Source organism: Emys orbicularis, chromosome 1 (genome assembly GCF_028017835.1).
Source record: "Emys orbicularis isolate rEmyOrb1 chromosome 1, rEmyOrb1.hap1, whole genome shotgun sequence".
NCBI classification, from domain to species: Eukaryota; Metazoa; Chordata; order Testudines; family Emydidae; genus Emys; species Emys orbicularis.
The window spans coordinates 332,625,643-332,640,998 of NC_088683.1; the positions used below are offsets into that span (position 1 = coordinate 332,625,643).

At 42.6% G+C, this 15,356-nt stretch overlaps 1 protein-coding gene across 1 annotated transcript in view; it reads right to left on the reverse strand.

The window, feature by feature from the left end:
- ATM (ATM serine/threonine kinase) overlaps positions 1-15,356 on the reverse strand; it is a 105,717-nt gene that overhangs the window by 82,388 nt on the left and 7,973 nt on the right. Inside the window, exons 2-8 of the mRNA XM_065405114.1 lie at positions 12,333-12,437; positions 12,139-12,251; positions 8,994-9,139; positions 7,069-7,233; positions 4,320-4,485; positions 3,672-3,910; positions 138-301 (exon numbers count right to left, since the gene is read on the reverse strand). Coding sequence (XP_065261186.1) covers positions 138-301; positions 3,672-3,910; positions 4,320-4,485; positions 7,069-7,233; positions 8,994-9,139; positions 12,139-12,251; positions 12,333-12,404 — 1,065 coding nt within the window. The 5' untranslated portion in view covers positions 12,405-12,437. The remainder of the gene's footprint in view (positions 1-137; positions 302-3,671; positions 3,911-4,319; positions 4,486-7,068; positions 7,234-8,993; positions 9,140-12,138; positions 12,252-12,332; positions 12,438-15,356) is intronic.

The window sequence follows — 15,356 nt, forward strand, 5'->3', positions numbered from 1 at the left end:
ACTGAAGTATAAGTAAACAATTATGAAAAAAAATCTGCAAGACATATTAATGGAAAATTGAAGTGTGTGAATAGCATAGTACAGTATACACATCAACTTTACATTCACTTGAAACAATGTGTAGAAATGTCATTTACTTGATGACAAATATCAGCCATTAATTCAATCAAGTTTTCCTTTACAGCAATGTTGCGTGATCCTGAAGAATACTTTCCTCTACTGCCAATGAGACTTAACTCATTCACCAGAAGATCATACAAGTTGTATAAGATTCTTTGCCATTTTGCTGAGTCATATGCACCTGTATGCGAAAAGATAAAATTTAAGTTATATATGCAGTTTATTTGCCATAATCTGACTACACAATATAGCATTCTATGTTCCCAGATGAGCAGAGAATGCTTACCAGCAATTAGAGTTGTATTTTTCAGGAGGTTTTATAATGCAAACATTTGCTATTTAAAACAAAAAATGTTCGAACATTTGCAAAGATGGGGGAAGAGAGGATAAAATCTGGATGCAAAATAAGAGGGAGAAAAAAAAAATCAAGAATCCCACCCTCATCTGTTCCAACCTGAACATCCAGAACTAAGCAGCTCCCACCCCCAGAGACTCAAGGTCCCCAGTTCAGCCACCCTGCCACTTGTCTGGGGGAGGGGCTAGAATACTTCCCCACCAGCAGCCAAGAACAGCTGACCCATGTGTCTTCTCAACCCAAGGACACAACAGGTGTCACAGATTACATTGCAGAATTTTAATACCCAACATACTCTGATTTGGCCCTGCCCTATCCTCCTTGCCCTTCCAAAGCAGCAGATATAGCAGGAGCATCCATCTCCAGCATCTCCTGTGCAAAAGAAGAACCCTGGTGTGAAGATGGCCTTACATAGATTTTTTTTTTGTTGGATACAGGCAAGATGCAAACATAGACAGTGAAGGCCAGGGACCCTATATGTTGGGGTTTGGGGGCAGATGCTAAGAGAATGCAGGGGAATGTGATCTAAGAGGGACTTCAGTATAATTGGGGATTAATGGTTAACAAGGGATTAATAAAAATATTTAATGCGTTAAAAAAACCCACTATAATGGGTTGGATAGTAGTAAATACAAATCAGCAGTTAGGAAACAGAGTTGACAGGGGAAGCTAAATCTATGCCTGGTAGCGCTAAGAATAATAAAAAGGAATTTTTTACATGTATTAGAAACAAACAAAACCCTAGTGATGATATGGGTCCAATACTAGACAAGGATGGTAAAATTATCAGTGATGATGCAGAAAAGGCGGAAGTATTCAATAAATATTTCTGTTCTGTATTCTGAAGGAAGCAGGGTGATGTATTAATGTCTTGCAATGATAATGAAATACTTTCTATTCCATCAGAAACTAGGGAGGATGTTAAAGAGCAACTATTAAAGTTAAACATTTTAAAATCTATAGGACCTGATAACTTGCACCCAAGAGTATTAAATGAATTAACTGAGGAGTTCTCTGAACCATTAATATTGATTTAACAAATCTTGGAACATGGAAATGTTCGAGGACTGGAAAAAAAAAACCTAATGTTGTGCCAATATTTAAAAAAGGGTAAATAGGATGGCAGGAAAATTATAGACCAGTTAGCGTGACATCAATACAGGGCAAAAATCATGGAAATGCTGATGTGGCATGCAATCAGTAAAATAAAAGATAGTAGCATAATTAATGCCAATCAACATGGTTTTATGGATAAAAGGGCTTGTCAATCAAACTTGGTATTTTTTGATGAGTTTGGTTAATAAAGGTAAATGTTGACATAATGGACTTCGACTTTTGCAAGGTATTTAACTTAGTCCCACATGACATTCTGATAAAGAATTACCACTATTCAAAAATCTATGTAGACGATATTAACCCATATATCACATAAAGTAACTGTAAATGGGGCATCATCATCCCAAGGGAGTGTTTCTTATGAGTTCCCGCAGGTATCTATTCTCAGCCCACTGCTATGCAATATCTTTAAGAATGATCTGGAAGAAAATATAAAATCATTGCTGCTAAAGTTTGCAAATGATATGAAAATTGGTGGAGTATTAAATAATGATGGGGACAAGTCAGCTATATAGACCAACATGGACTGCTTTGTAAGGGGGCTCACTCGAACATCATATGTTTTAACACAGCCAAATGCAAGGTCATACAACATCTAGGTACAAAGAACATAGGTCGCATTTATAAGATGGGGGACTGTATCCTGGAAAGCAGTGACTCTGACAAGGACTTAGGGGTCATGGTAGATAACCAGTTGAATACGTGCTTTCAAGGAGATGATGTCACTAAAATGGCAAACAGGATCCCTGGATGTATAAGGTGGGGAATATGAACGAGAGGGAGGTGGTATTTCCTTTGTATATGTTTATAGTGAGATCATTACTAGAATATTGTGTCCAATTTTGGTTTCTACTCTTCAAAAAGGATGTTGAAAAATTACAGAAGGTTCTTAAATGAGAGGCAAGACTAATCAAAGGTCTAGAACAGTGTTTCTCAAATGGGGGTCTGCGAGGGTACTCCAGGGGGTCCATGGGCCCCGCTGATCAACTCCTCCCCCTCCTCCCCAGCACCTCCTGCACGCCAGGGAACAGCTGTTCAGCGGTGTGCAGGAGGTGCTGGGAGGAAGGAGAAGGAGTGGGGACGGGGCACATTCGGGGGAGGGGGCGGAAAGAAGTGGGAAAGAGGAGGGGAGAGGGAAGAGGTGGGGTGTGGGTGGGGCCTTGGGGGAAGGGGTGGAGTGGTGGTGGGGCCAGGGCTGAGTGGGTGGGCTTGGGGATCTGCGAAAAATTTTAAATCAAAATGGGGGTCCTCGGGTTGCTAAAGTTTGAGAAACGCTGGTCTAGAAAATATGCCTTATAGTGAGTAACTAAAGAAGCTTCATTTCATTTATCAAAGAGAAGATAATAAAGATGACTTGATTGCAGTCTGTAAATATCTACATGGGAAAGAGATGGCTCTTAATCAAGATGCAAGGGCTGGAAACTGAAGCTAGACAAATTCAGATTAGAAATAAGATATATTTTTAATTAGGGTAATTAACCACTGGAAAAATTTGCCCAAGGCATGGTGGATTGTTCATCACTTGCAGTCTTTAAATCAAGAATAGACATCTTCTAAAAGACATGATATAGCTGAGATAGAAATTATGGGTTGATGCAGAAATGGGTGAGGTTCTTCGGCCTGTGTTTTCCAGGATGTCAGACTAGATGACCATAATGGTCACTCCTAGTCTTAATATCTATAAAATTAACAAGATGTGAACATGTGTGCCAATCTGCACTTCGCTCACTCCTGTATGTTGTATCCATTCCCCCCAGCCTTTCCCCCTCCCCCTTTTCTTTTTAAATTCTTTTTAAATTTAAAGTCTTTGACCAGATGCTGGGTGTTCCCATTCAGCACCTAGCATATTTTGAGTGTTGTTATAATACAATAATAGTTAAAAACACGTATTCCCCAATTCAATCAGCTTTAATGCACAGTGTAAAACTATTGAGAAGAAATAGTTACTCCTGTGATTATTCTCCAAGTTTACCAGTGACATCCAAAACTTCTGTGCTCGTGCAACTTGAACTCTCACATATAGCAAAAATTTGCTAAAATTTGAAAAGCAAGAAAACGAAAGAAGCTTTATATTGTGTACCTTTCTCCTGTGTTTTGGCTCCCTTTGGATGATGAACACGAACCTGCAGTTGAAGTAACTGAATTATTAACTCCTTTAGAGACTCTTTTGGTCTATACTGAGTCCATATATAAAGAACCGTAGGAAGAATTTCTTCTCCTAGCTTACAAATCCGCATACGACAGTTCACAGCATACACGCTGAAGAAAACATTAATTGCTGCAAGAATATGATCCAGACCTGCAGAGGCGTTCTCCTGCCTGAAATATAAACCAAGCACTTCATCTACAGCAAAAATAGCCAACTTTCTGTTGATAAGAAGTATTAACAAATAAAGAATGACTTTTCTGGATTTTTTTAAAATCTATTCCTTGAACTCTAAATTGAGCACTCAACAAACCTAACTTAATAAAATAAGGCAAGAATACTCGAAAGACCTCACCTCTGCATACCTGCAGATAATGCAAAAAAATTCCAGAATACATATAAATGCAGAAAAGATTCACATTTCAAAGAGCTCTGAGTAAACAGAAAGATGTTGAAGGTCAGACTCATAGAAGTCAGGGATCGATGAGCCTCCACACACCATCAAGTCCAACCCCAATTACCTAGGACAAATTATCCTCTGAAATACAATTTTGACACACAAAACAAAAAGCTGAAAATTACCTTGCACATTGTAGTGCTTTTTCAAAGAAGCAAAAAAGATTGGAATTTAGTTCATCAGTTTGGAAGCAGCATCCTCTGATCAGTGTATGAATTATTCTAGCCACCAAGACTCTGTTAATATCTCTGGAAGGTTTGAGATACAATTTGCAGTACAGGGTCAGCAGTTCTGTAAACATAATCCAAAGAATCAAAAATCATATAAAGGTATAATTGTCTCCTTAGCCTGGGTAAAACAGTGATTTAAGAGACCGGAACATACAATTCTAACAAGCTGATTAAATGCAGAAGTTACACAGGAAGGAAAAACCACCACTTAAAGCAGTAAAATTAAAATATTTTGCCTGAGTTATGAAAATATCCACTTGCTATTAACATCATAGACACTTGGATCATTATTCAAAAAAGTTAATTCCCTGTTTTGCAACTTAACTGCACACAGAAACATTAAGAAAATATTATCTAAACATACCACAGGTAGCTGAATGCCACAAAAAACAAAACAGAACAACAACAACAAAACTGCAAAAAACAAACAAACCCTAAAGACTACTAACTAACATTTCAGCTAATTCTTACAGAGAATTATTTCACTCCCTTTTAGCATGTCACCAGAGTCAGAATTTTCACTTGTACTATATGCCAGAGTGTAATGTTTCAATGAGTACCAGCAGAAAAATGGAAAAAGTGTATTAGGTACTATTGAATTTTGTTTTTCTCCATTTTCTAATATTTTTATTTAATAGGTAATTATTAAACTAATACTTCGTAGAGCTTTGAAAATGTTACACTGTATCAGCATTATTTTTATATCTTGTAGGAGAGGATATATAAAAAGAGCTTTAGAGATCAGTACTAAAACGTACAGGGACATCTCAGTAGTACCCTGCGCAGACACAAAATTTATATCCGTGGATGCGGATATCCGCAGAGCTGCAGGGCTCTACCGGAGCCAGCGCCCCGCGCAGGTAGCTCCTCTGGCATAGCTGTACCACCCCCAGCCCTGCTCCCAGCCCTGCCCACTGGGGCGAGTACCAGGCTCACTGGCAGCTGTCCCTGGTCATGCTAGCGTGTGCTAGTGGCTCACACTCTCCCGGACAGGAGTCCCTTCCATGCAGCGGTCTGTGTGTCCTGGGGCTGGGGACAGGCCTGGGGATGGTACAATCATGCTGCTTTCGCTACTGCGGTTCCTGGTGGAGCCCTGCAGCTCTGCGGATATGAATTTTGTATCTGTGCAAGGCTCTACATCGCATCACTAACTGGAATTTGGCAACTGCAGAATAGCAACTTCAAGAGCCTGCTAAAGAAATCACAATTATATTATTATACGTATAAAATATGTTAAAAGGATATTATTAAAGTTGCAAAGTCTAGAACTCAAAGTTAGGAAATGCCAGAATTAAGGTTGCCTGTGCACCTTTAATTCAGCCCTCTTGTGCATATGCATTATAATTAGGGCCCCATGTCTGTCACAGAGGTGGCGGAAGTCACAGATTCCGTGACTTTCCGTGACCAAGCAGCTGGCTCCGGGGCCAGCTGCTCAGGTGGCCCCCAGGTCAGCCACACCAGCCACTGCTTCGGCAGCCCCCAGCAGCAGTCCCAGGGTGGCAGGAACAGCCGTGGTCCACCGCCCCAGGCAGCAGTCCCTGAGGGGGCCAGCCGGAGCAGACATGGTCCACGGTCCCCAACCAGCTGGAGCAGTGGTCCCTGGCCGGCTGGAGCAGCTGCGGTCCACAGCCCTGGGTCGTGGTCCCCAGGCGGCCAGCTGGAGCAATATCTGTGTGTGAATATTTTTTTATCAAAACAAGACCAAAAGCATCTGTTGGATGGAGTAAATCAACAATCCCAAGTCTTTGTTTTGTCTTTTTTGTCTGAAATTACAGCAATTTCCTTCAAGCTACAGCTCAGAATATGATTTTACGTAGTGCTTTTCTCAAGTACGACATGTCCAACCCCAAGGCACTTTCCCAGTAGTGCAATTGTTTCTGCAATTTCTTCTACATTTATGCATGCAATATCCACCCCCATCCTCTCCTTCAAATCTTTCAAGATCCACTTCTTCTGTGGTGCTTATAATAAATCTGCCAACTGATCATGAGCAGGTTGAGGGGCTGCCATGGGCAGCACTTTTGTGTTAATTCAGAAATTATGATGTCCCCTCCTCCATCTTTCATGTGTCAAATGTCATGGAGCACTGCTTTTATGTTCTATCATATTCCCCATCTCTTCAGCTTTTATTTTTTGGTCTTCTTAGAAGTTCTTCTGGCCTGTCCCTTACTATATGTCTGCACAGGGCCTAGCACAATGGGATCTGCACATGGTTGAGATCTTTGGATATTACCATAATACAGGTAATAATACTCACTGGTAATACATGAACCACACCAGCCAATATAGTCTCAATAATAAACTGGACATTAAAATTGATTTGATTGAGTCATTGTTCCCAGTACACAAAGTTAACCTACATGGAATAACAGATAATAATAGAGGAATAATACCGTAATATCCACCCCTGCCCCTTTGTCTTGTCTATTTAAATTGTAAGGTCTTTGGGTAGAGGCTATTTCTTACTATATATTTGTACAGTGCCTCATACAACAGGGCCTCTTAGTGCTACTGAAATACAAATAAATAATAATAATAATAATAATAAACAGTAAATAACAATAATATGCCTAAACACATTTCTATACTAGGAAATACATGTTTGTAAATAGACATTATTGAAATAGAAGTGTTATATACTAACCTGACCACTGTTGCTTAGATATCTCACACCAGTATTTCCTCACTGAAAGAACATCCTTTAGTAGTATGCTACTACAGTCAGCTCCATAAATAGCACAACTTGATGTATCTTTCACTATGTCCATGACATAATTCAGAAGCTCCTGACATTTTAATCTGGGTGCTCCTATGCAGAAAATAGCAGGAGGTACAAACATTGGCTTTTTAATTAAACCAAGTATTGAATAATGAAGCCAAGATTGGAATTAGTGAATTCATAAAATCTGAACATTACCATATTTATCTCAGTTACAGTATATTTCCTCCCATTGTATTCTTCCACTACCAACAAATATTTGAAAGTCTGGGTTTTTTTGGAAATATTAGGAATAATGCACATATAGCATGTTCTCTGTATATGACCGATCACATTGCAATTTCTATCTGTTTTTGTTAATGCCCTTGTTTTTAAAGAAACCCTTTCTAATAATGAATTTACCTAAAAGACTGTGGTGATCTGAAAAAAGGGATAAGCCATACATTGGTTACATTCACACACACCAATGAACAGAGAAATAACACAAAGGGATTCTGAGATTTTAGAATATTAGCATGAAATGAAAGTGATATTCAGCTGAAAAAATGCATGCTAACACAGGGGTTCTCAACCTTTTTCTTTCCGAGCCCCCCCCCCCCCCCCCCCCCGGCCACATGTTATAAAACCTCCATGGCTCACCTGTGCCACAACAAGTTTTTCTGCATATCAAGTAGATTAAAAGCCAGGGCGTGCGTTAGGAGGTAGCTAGCAGGGCAATTGCCCGGGGCCCCAGGCCACAAGGGGCCCCACAAAGCTATGTTGCTTGGACTTTGGCTAAAGCTCCATGCGGCAGGGTTCGGGCTTCAGCCCCGCACAGTGGGACTCGGGCTCTGGCTTTTTTCCTGGGCCCCAGTGACTCTTAACGCTGGCCCTGCTCTCTGGTTTATTTTGGCGGCCCCCTTGAAACCTGCTTGCGGCCCCCTAGGGGGCCTCAGATCCCTGGTTGAGAACCACTGTGCTAACACATATAGGAGTCTCAACATTTAATGGAGGGAAGAAACTTGGAGAGCAGTTATGCTGAAAGAAACATAAGGATGATGATGCAACCGAAGTGGATGAGCTTCCAATGCAACCTGGCAGCAAAAAGCTAAATGTGATTTTGGGCTGCAGAGAAGTGATAGTCCCCATCTACAAGGCTCTGGTGAGTCTGTACTTGAATACTGGGTTCAGTTTCGGGCTTCTCAATACGAGAAAGATGTAAACAAATTGGAGGGACTATAGACAGTGTGAGACAAATATTTTACTTTGGAGAGCTTAACTGATGAGGAAAGATGAACAGAACTACATCATTTTGTTAGATGATAACTAAGTGGTCAACAGACCCTTTTAGAGGTATTTGAAAGATGAGGAATTGTCTAGGACTGTCCAGAGGTATAACTAGGAGAAATGGGATAGAATTCATAAAAAGACAATTCAGGCTGTCAGCAAAACTTGCCTGCTGGTGAGGGTACTTGGGTTATTGAATAGCTTCCCAAGAAAATTGGCAGAAACCTTATCACTTGAAAATTCTGCCTCAAATCATGTTTTCCTCTATGCTTTGTACAAGCACAGTCCACACCGTAAGTGCTCAGTAAACAAGTAGACTATACAAAGCACTACAAGTACACTGCAGGTGAAGAAACAATTCTATACTGCCACGGAGATGAACTAATACAAATTTTGCATCTATAACTTCTAACACCAATGAAAAAGGTTCACTGGGACATTCAAGAAAAATAAGCACTAATTTATAACCGTGGTCCTTGAATATTTTAAAATAGCGTGTCATACCTGGTTCAGAGTAAACAGTTGAAACTGACAGTAAAGCAGTAAAAGATCTATAATTATATGTGGATATATAAATTACTAACTTTTATTAGCACATCTAATGAAGTATTTGACCAAACCGCTGATCTCTTGCATCTTTTTCTGCCTGGAAGCTTGTGTTGAGGCAGATACATTTGGTTTTGCCAATCTGATACTGTCAGTTTCTTTCAGGATGTATTTCTGCAGAAACCTTCAAAAATGCAAAATGGGTATTTGTCAGAACCAGGCTACTGATTAAAATAAAATGGGTAAACATTGTTTGTTGAAACTTAAAATCCAGGCACCAGTTTAGCAATGTTGGTTCTGAAACAATTAATAAACACAGGTATATATTACTGGTGTAAATCTAATGGAAATAGCTAGCAGATAGTGACAAGAACTGATTATCTAGTACATTTTGTGTCTGAATTATTTTATCTATTTAGATTTTAAGCTACCTGGGGTAAGAAGTCTATCTTCTTCTAAAATTTGTTTAGTGCTGAGCATAAAGTAAGTGATTAAAAGGAAAATTATACTGATATGCATCTATTATTCATGTTACAACAAATATGTATAATTACTATAGCACAGAATATTAAAAAGTACTGTTTATTGTTCATAATGAAGAAAACTTGAATTCTTTCTAAATAAATGAGCTTCATATCAGACTCCACAACATGTTTTTGATTGAATATTTTAAAATTATTCCTTGAAAAAGATGCATGACTTCTATTAATTTTAATGGAGGGGGAAAGAGGTGGCTAATCATGTACTGTTCTGAGAACAGTCTCATATAACAGAGTGAATATGTAGTGTAAATAGACTATTAGTTTGTATTAGATGTACTACAAGTGTATGTTCAAGTTTTTCATAATTACATCACTGATTTTCTGATCTGCAATATTTACTTGGTTTAGTATCTGCATCTTTGTTTTCTTCTAGCATAAACCCTTTTTGTGTTAGTCATAGCAAAAGTAACAAAAGATAATAATATAAATATCTTTTTGATTGTTATATTACATGGTAGAAATACACCTGAAGCTTAATTTAAATGTATAGTTTAGAAGTATGTATGTATAGAAGCAGACTTCAGACACGGATTTTTAATATGGAAGTGCCACTTATATATAACGACTAGCACATCATGCTATGCTCCATTTTCCTCTCAATGGAAGATTAAGATGCAACCCGCAGAATATATAGAACAGTAGTCCTAGGGGAATTCTGCACCACTGTGCACGCGCAGAATTCATGTCCCCCACAAATTTATTTGCTTCCCAGCAGAAAAATGATTTTCTGACAGGGAAGCAAAAGGAAGTCACAAGAGTGGTCACGCGCCCCTTCCCAGCAGCATGGGTACATAGTTTCGGGCACCCGGAGCAGCCAGTGGAGAGGTAAATCACAGGTGGCTGGGGATCCCCCGCCAGTGCCTGGTCAGACCCACTCCCCGTCCACCCAACCCCCATGCATCCAGATCCCCCGAGACCCCCCGCTGAGCTCTGTGCCGGCTAGCTCCAGCCCCACCCAGGGCTGGGGACGACCCGGCTGGTGGCTCCTACCCTGTGCTGGGCTCAACTGCTAGCCCCAGCTGGGCTGGAGGTGGGGGAGAAGCGCACTTCCCTTGCATAGAGTGGCAGGCCAAGGCAGACCTACCCCTAGAAATCTCCCCTGGCTCTGCACCCTCCCCCCCCCCCCCGCTTCCTGCCCCCAACACTCCTCAGCCATGGGGGGAGGGGTCACTGTACGGGAGCTACTCTCCCAAACACCCAATCCCTGTGCATCCAGACCCCCCCATGTAGGCTGCCCCTCCTGCACCCGACCCCCCCCCAAAGCCCGACCCCTTCACCCAGACCACCCCCTGTTAAGCTCCCCACACTCGAACCCGCACCCTGACAAGCCCCACCCTCTAGGCACCTGGACCATCCCGATGAGCAGTCTGCACCTGGACCCCCACCCCACTGAGCCCCAACCATATGCACCCAGTCCTCCACCCCACTAAGCCCCGCTCCCCAGCACCCGGACTCCCCCACTGAGCCCCATCCCCCCACACCCAGACACCCTGCTGGGTCCCAACTACCTTCACCTAGACCCTCCTGCAGAGTCCCATTGCCCCTGCACACAGAACCCTCCCAACGAGCCCCTGGGCGTCTAGATCCTCCCTGCTCCCAGACCCTCCACTGAGCTGCACACACCCAGATTGCCCCACACAGAACTTTTTCACCCCACACTTGGATCCCACCCCCAATAAGCTCCTCTACACTTGGATCCTGCCAAGCTAAGCCTGCCTGCCCACACCTGGTGCAGCTGGCGCAGAGAGGTAGGGCCCCAGGGTGTTTCTGGGGCAGCCCGGCCCTTGCCTTGTGCAGCCTCATTGCCAAGTCCATGTCCCGGGGTGGGGGCTGCCTGGTGATCTCCCAACTCCGTGCAGCCAGAGGCCTGTGCTCCCCATTGCCATGCTGGAGCCTCTACATTTATTTATTGACAAAAAAATTGCAGAATTTTAAAATATTGTGCACAGACTTTTTATTTTTCTGGCACAGAATTTTTAATTTTTTGGTGCAAAATTCCCTCAGGAGTAAGAACAGATTCCATATTAAATATGAGAGCCTCCACAGACCATACAGTATGACTCCTTTGGCCCATGAGCCACAATTCAGCTACCCTAGTTCAAAGGACTGATTAAAAACATAGGTTTCTAATAAGATATCTACATCATATGTATAATCCATACTCTCTCTCTCTCTCTCTCTCTCTCTCTCTCTGTATATATATATATATATATATGTGTGTTCAAAGAACTACAAATTGAAAGCTGGACACAAACTGAAAATATTTATTAGAAAAAAGTAACGTAAAGTTAGTACTTACTGTAAGATAAAATCTGAACAGGTGACTAACAATAACTACACTTGCAATCAACCTTATTTAGTCAAGTTTCCGCTAGCACTGAAGCATGGTGTGACCAGGCCTTAGTATCCTCTGCAACTGGTAACTGTTACACTGAGCCATTTCACTTTTTGTGACTATCTTTAAAAATATGTAAATTTAAAATAATCTTTTAAGACATTTCTTATTTACAGACAGACAGATAAGATTCTGAATCCAATCTGCAGATCTAGGAAAAATATTGGTGTTGACCTGGTAATCTATGAAACAAAACAGTGCTGTTTTGTATAGTGAGAAAGATGGCAATTTAGACAAAAATGATACCTAAATACAGCATCCCAGTTCAGTTGTTTTCCTTGTTTAGAGTCAGAATTACGATCCAGTTGGTTAATTGTTTCAGAATCACGGATGAGACGTTTGAATTTTTCAACTTCTTTCTGAAAATGTATTTCAGGAAAAAGGTTATTTATTATGCATCCACTCCACTCTTTTACATACAAAAAAGGGATTTTAATTACCCTTCGCTCTGTAATTTTGTCATTTTCAAGTTGACGGCAGCAAACAAGCAGCTCATGTAGCACAAGACTCATGGTTCAGCTTAGCAGCAGATAAATAGTTTGCATCTGTAAATGGAAGTAAAGACAACCAGTATGCTAATTATGAAATAAACTGCCTTACTACTGTAGCTAGCCAACCTGCTTAAAAGATGAGAAATGTAATGCAAAGTGGGATTCTAGCTTCAATTTTAAGTCTTTTTAAAAAATGTTACCTGAAGTGTTCTGATATTTTAGTTGCTTTCAGTTCATAATTGTGGCCATCCTGTCTTACATGCATAGGTATTTTTAAAATTTATGTTTTATTTCACAGAGAGGATCACCAGCACCTGAATTGGTCTTGTGGGCCATCAAGAACAAGACAAGTAGAATCAGAAATAGTCTCATTACAAGAAAGTAAAACATTCTCACAAGTAGTTGTTATGGAACAATTGACAACAACGAGGGCCACCTCATATGACTGTGAGTATGTTTACACAGCAAAAAAAAAAACCTGCGGCTAGCCCTGCCAGCTGACTCTGGCTCACGGGGCTTGGGCTGCACGGCTGTCTCATTACTGTGTAGACTTCTGGCACAGGCTGGAGCCCTGCAGGCGGGAGGGTCCCAGAGCTCAGGCTCTTAGCCAGACCACAGAAGTCTACACAGCAATGAAACAGCCCCACACAGGGCCGGTGCAACCCATTAGGCGACCTAGGCGGTTGCCTAGGGCGCTAGCATTTGGAGGGCGGCATTTTCTTCGGCGGCGACTGCGGTGGCCGGATCTTCGGCTGCCCCGGTCGTCATCGGAATTTCGGCGGAGGGAGCTGGGGCAGGAGGGCGCGTGGAGGGCCGCCTGCAGCAAGTGTGGGGGGGGGGACGGCACGCAGGGGAACCGCTCCCTGCCCCAGCTCACCTCTGCTCCGCCTCCTTCCCTGAGTACGCCGCCCCGCTCTGCTTCTCTCCCTCCAAGGCTTGCGGCGCCAAACAGCTGATTGGCGCCGCAAGCCTGGGAGGTGGGAGAAGTGGAGCAGAGACGGCGTGCTCGGGGAGGAGGCGGAGCAGAGGTGAGCTGGGGTGGGGAGCTGCCGCACGGCTCCCCGGGCAGGGGGGAGCGCCTCAGGGTGGGGGGGTGGGGTGGGGAGCTGCCACGGGGGGGTGCCTCAGGGCGGGGAGGGTGGGGAGCTGCCGCAGGGCTCGGGGAGGGGGCGGAGCAGAGGTGAGCTGGGGTGGGGAGCTGCCGCATGGCTCCCCGGGCGGGGGGGAGCTGCCACGGGGGAGGCGCCTCAGGCCGGAGGGCGTGGGTGGGAAGCTGCCGTGGGGGAGGCGCCTCAGGGGGGGGGGGGGCGGGGAGCTGCCGCAAGGCTCGTGGAGGGCACAAGATGGAAGTTTCGCCTAGGGCGCGAAACATCCTTGCACCGGCCCTGGCCCCACAGCCCAAGTTGGCTAGCATGGGCCAGCTGTGAGTTTCTCTTTGTTCCGTAGACATACTCTCTGACTTCTGCCCTGACATATAGAGAAGTGAGAGCTGGGCAGACAACACAGACCAAAGCATCAACAGTGAACAGATGACTCCTAGCTCTACAGCTCTTTTGGATGACACAAATAGCTCCATCTCTCAGCACTCAGCCCAAAATCAGAAGCCATTTAAAGCTCAGCCAAGGCAAGACTAAGGTAGTGCTGGCAGGAAAAGGGAACCATTTTGAAAAAACTTTCCTCCCCTATAACATCCCCCTCTATCAAGAGCATCTACTGCCAGACTGTTAAATTTGCAGCCTCGGGGTCCTTTTGGACTCAATACCACAGGATGCCCAAGTAGCCATGGCAGGAAAAAATGCCCATCTCCCTCTGTGAATAGCCAGAATATTGTGTTCCATCCTATTAACACTGTCCTGGCCTTCATGAGCCACATATTCATTTCAAATTGAAACTGAATTATGTTTTTCTCACAAAACAAAAAAGTAGAAAAATTTTGGTTGGGTCAAACAAAATGTTTTGAAAATGTTGATATTTTAAAAAAATATATTGAAATGGGTAGTTTAGAAAATGCTAAAATGTTTTGTTTTGACATTTCTGAAAAAAATTCAAGGTTTTGGGGGGCAAAAAAAAATTGCTGAATTTCACCCAAATTCACAAAGTTTTGGTGCCTCTCACAAATGCATTTTCCAGCAAATTAAATATTCAATAACAAAAAAATGCTCAGCTCTGAAGTTGAGTTCCTTACACCTCAAACCATCAGACTTCTTTTCCAGCCCCTGGATCATTTTTATGGCCTTCCTTTGAACTCTGTCCCATATTTCCACATCCTTCTTGAAGTGTGGACACCAAAACTAGACAATATAATAGTAGCAATCTTGGGGGGGAGGGATAGCTCAGTAGTTTGAGCATTGGCCTGCTAAACCCAGGGTTGTGAGTTCAATCCTTGAAGGGACCACTTAGGGATCTGGGGCAAAATCAGTATTTGGTCCTGCTAGTGAAGGCAGGGGGCTGCACTCAATGACCTTTCACAGTCCCTTCCAGCTCTATGAGATAGGTATATCTCCATTTATTATTATATATTAGCAATGCTAAGTACAGAGGCAAGAACACTTCCTTATTTCTACTTAATAGTCCACTTTTTATACATCCAAGGATTGCATTCATTCTTTTTGCCACAGCATTACATCATGTTGAGGCAATTATCCACAATGACACCTACGACCTTCTCTGAGTCACTGCTTTCCAACAGCTTCTCCAATCCTGTAGAAATAATTTGCATTCCTTTTTCCCAGCTGTATAACCTTACATATGGGTGTATTAAAACACATTTTGTTGGATTCTGACAATTTAACCAGGCCATTCAGCAGCTTTCGATTAGGTAACATGAGTCACTGATGAACACATCACCTTAGTGCTCCACTCTGCACTGGCTCCTGATAAATACAGCATCCAATTCATGGTCTCTGTCCTGATATTCAAAGCCCTCCATACTGTTGGCCCTAGCTTCCCAAGACATAGTCTCTGTCTCTCCCT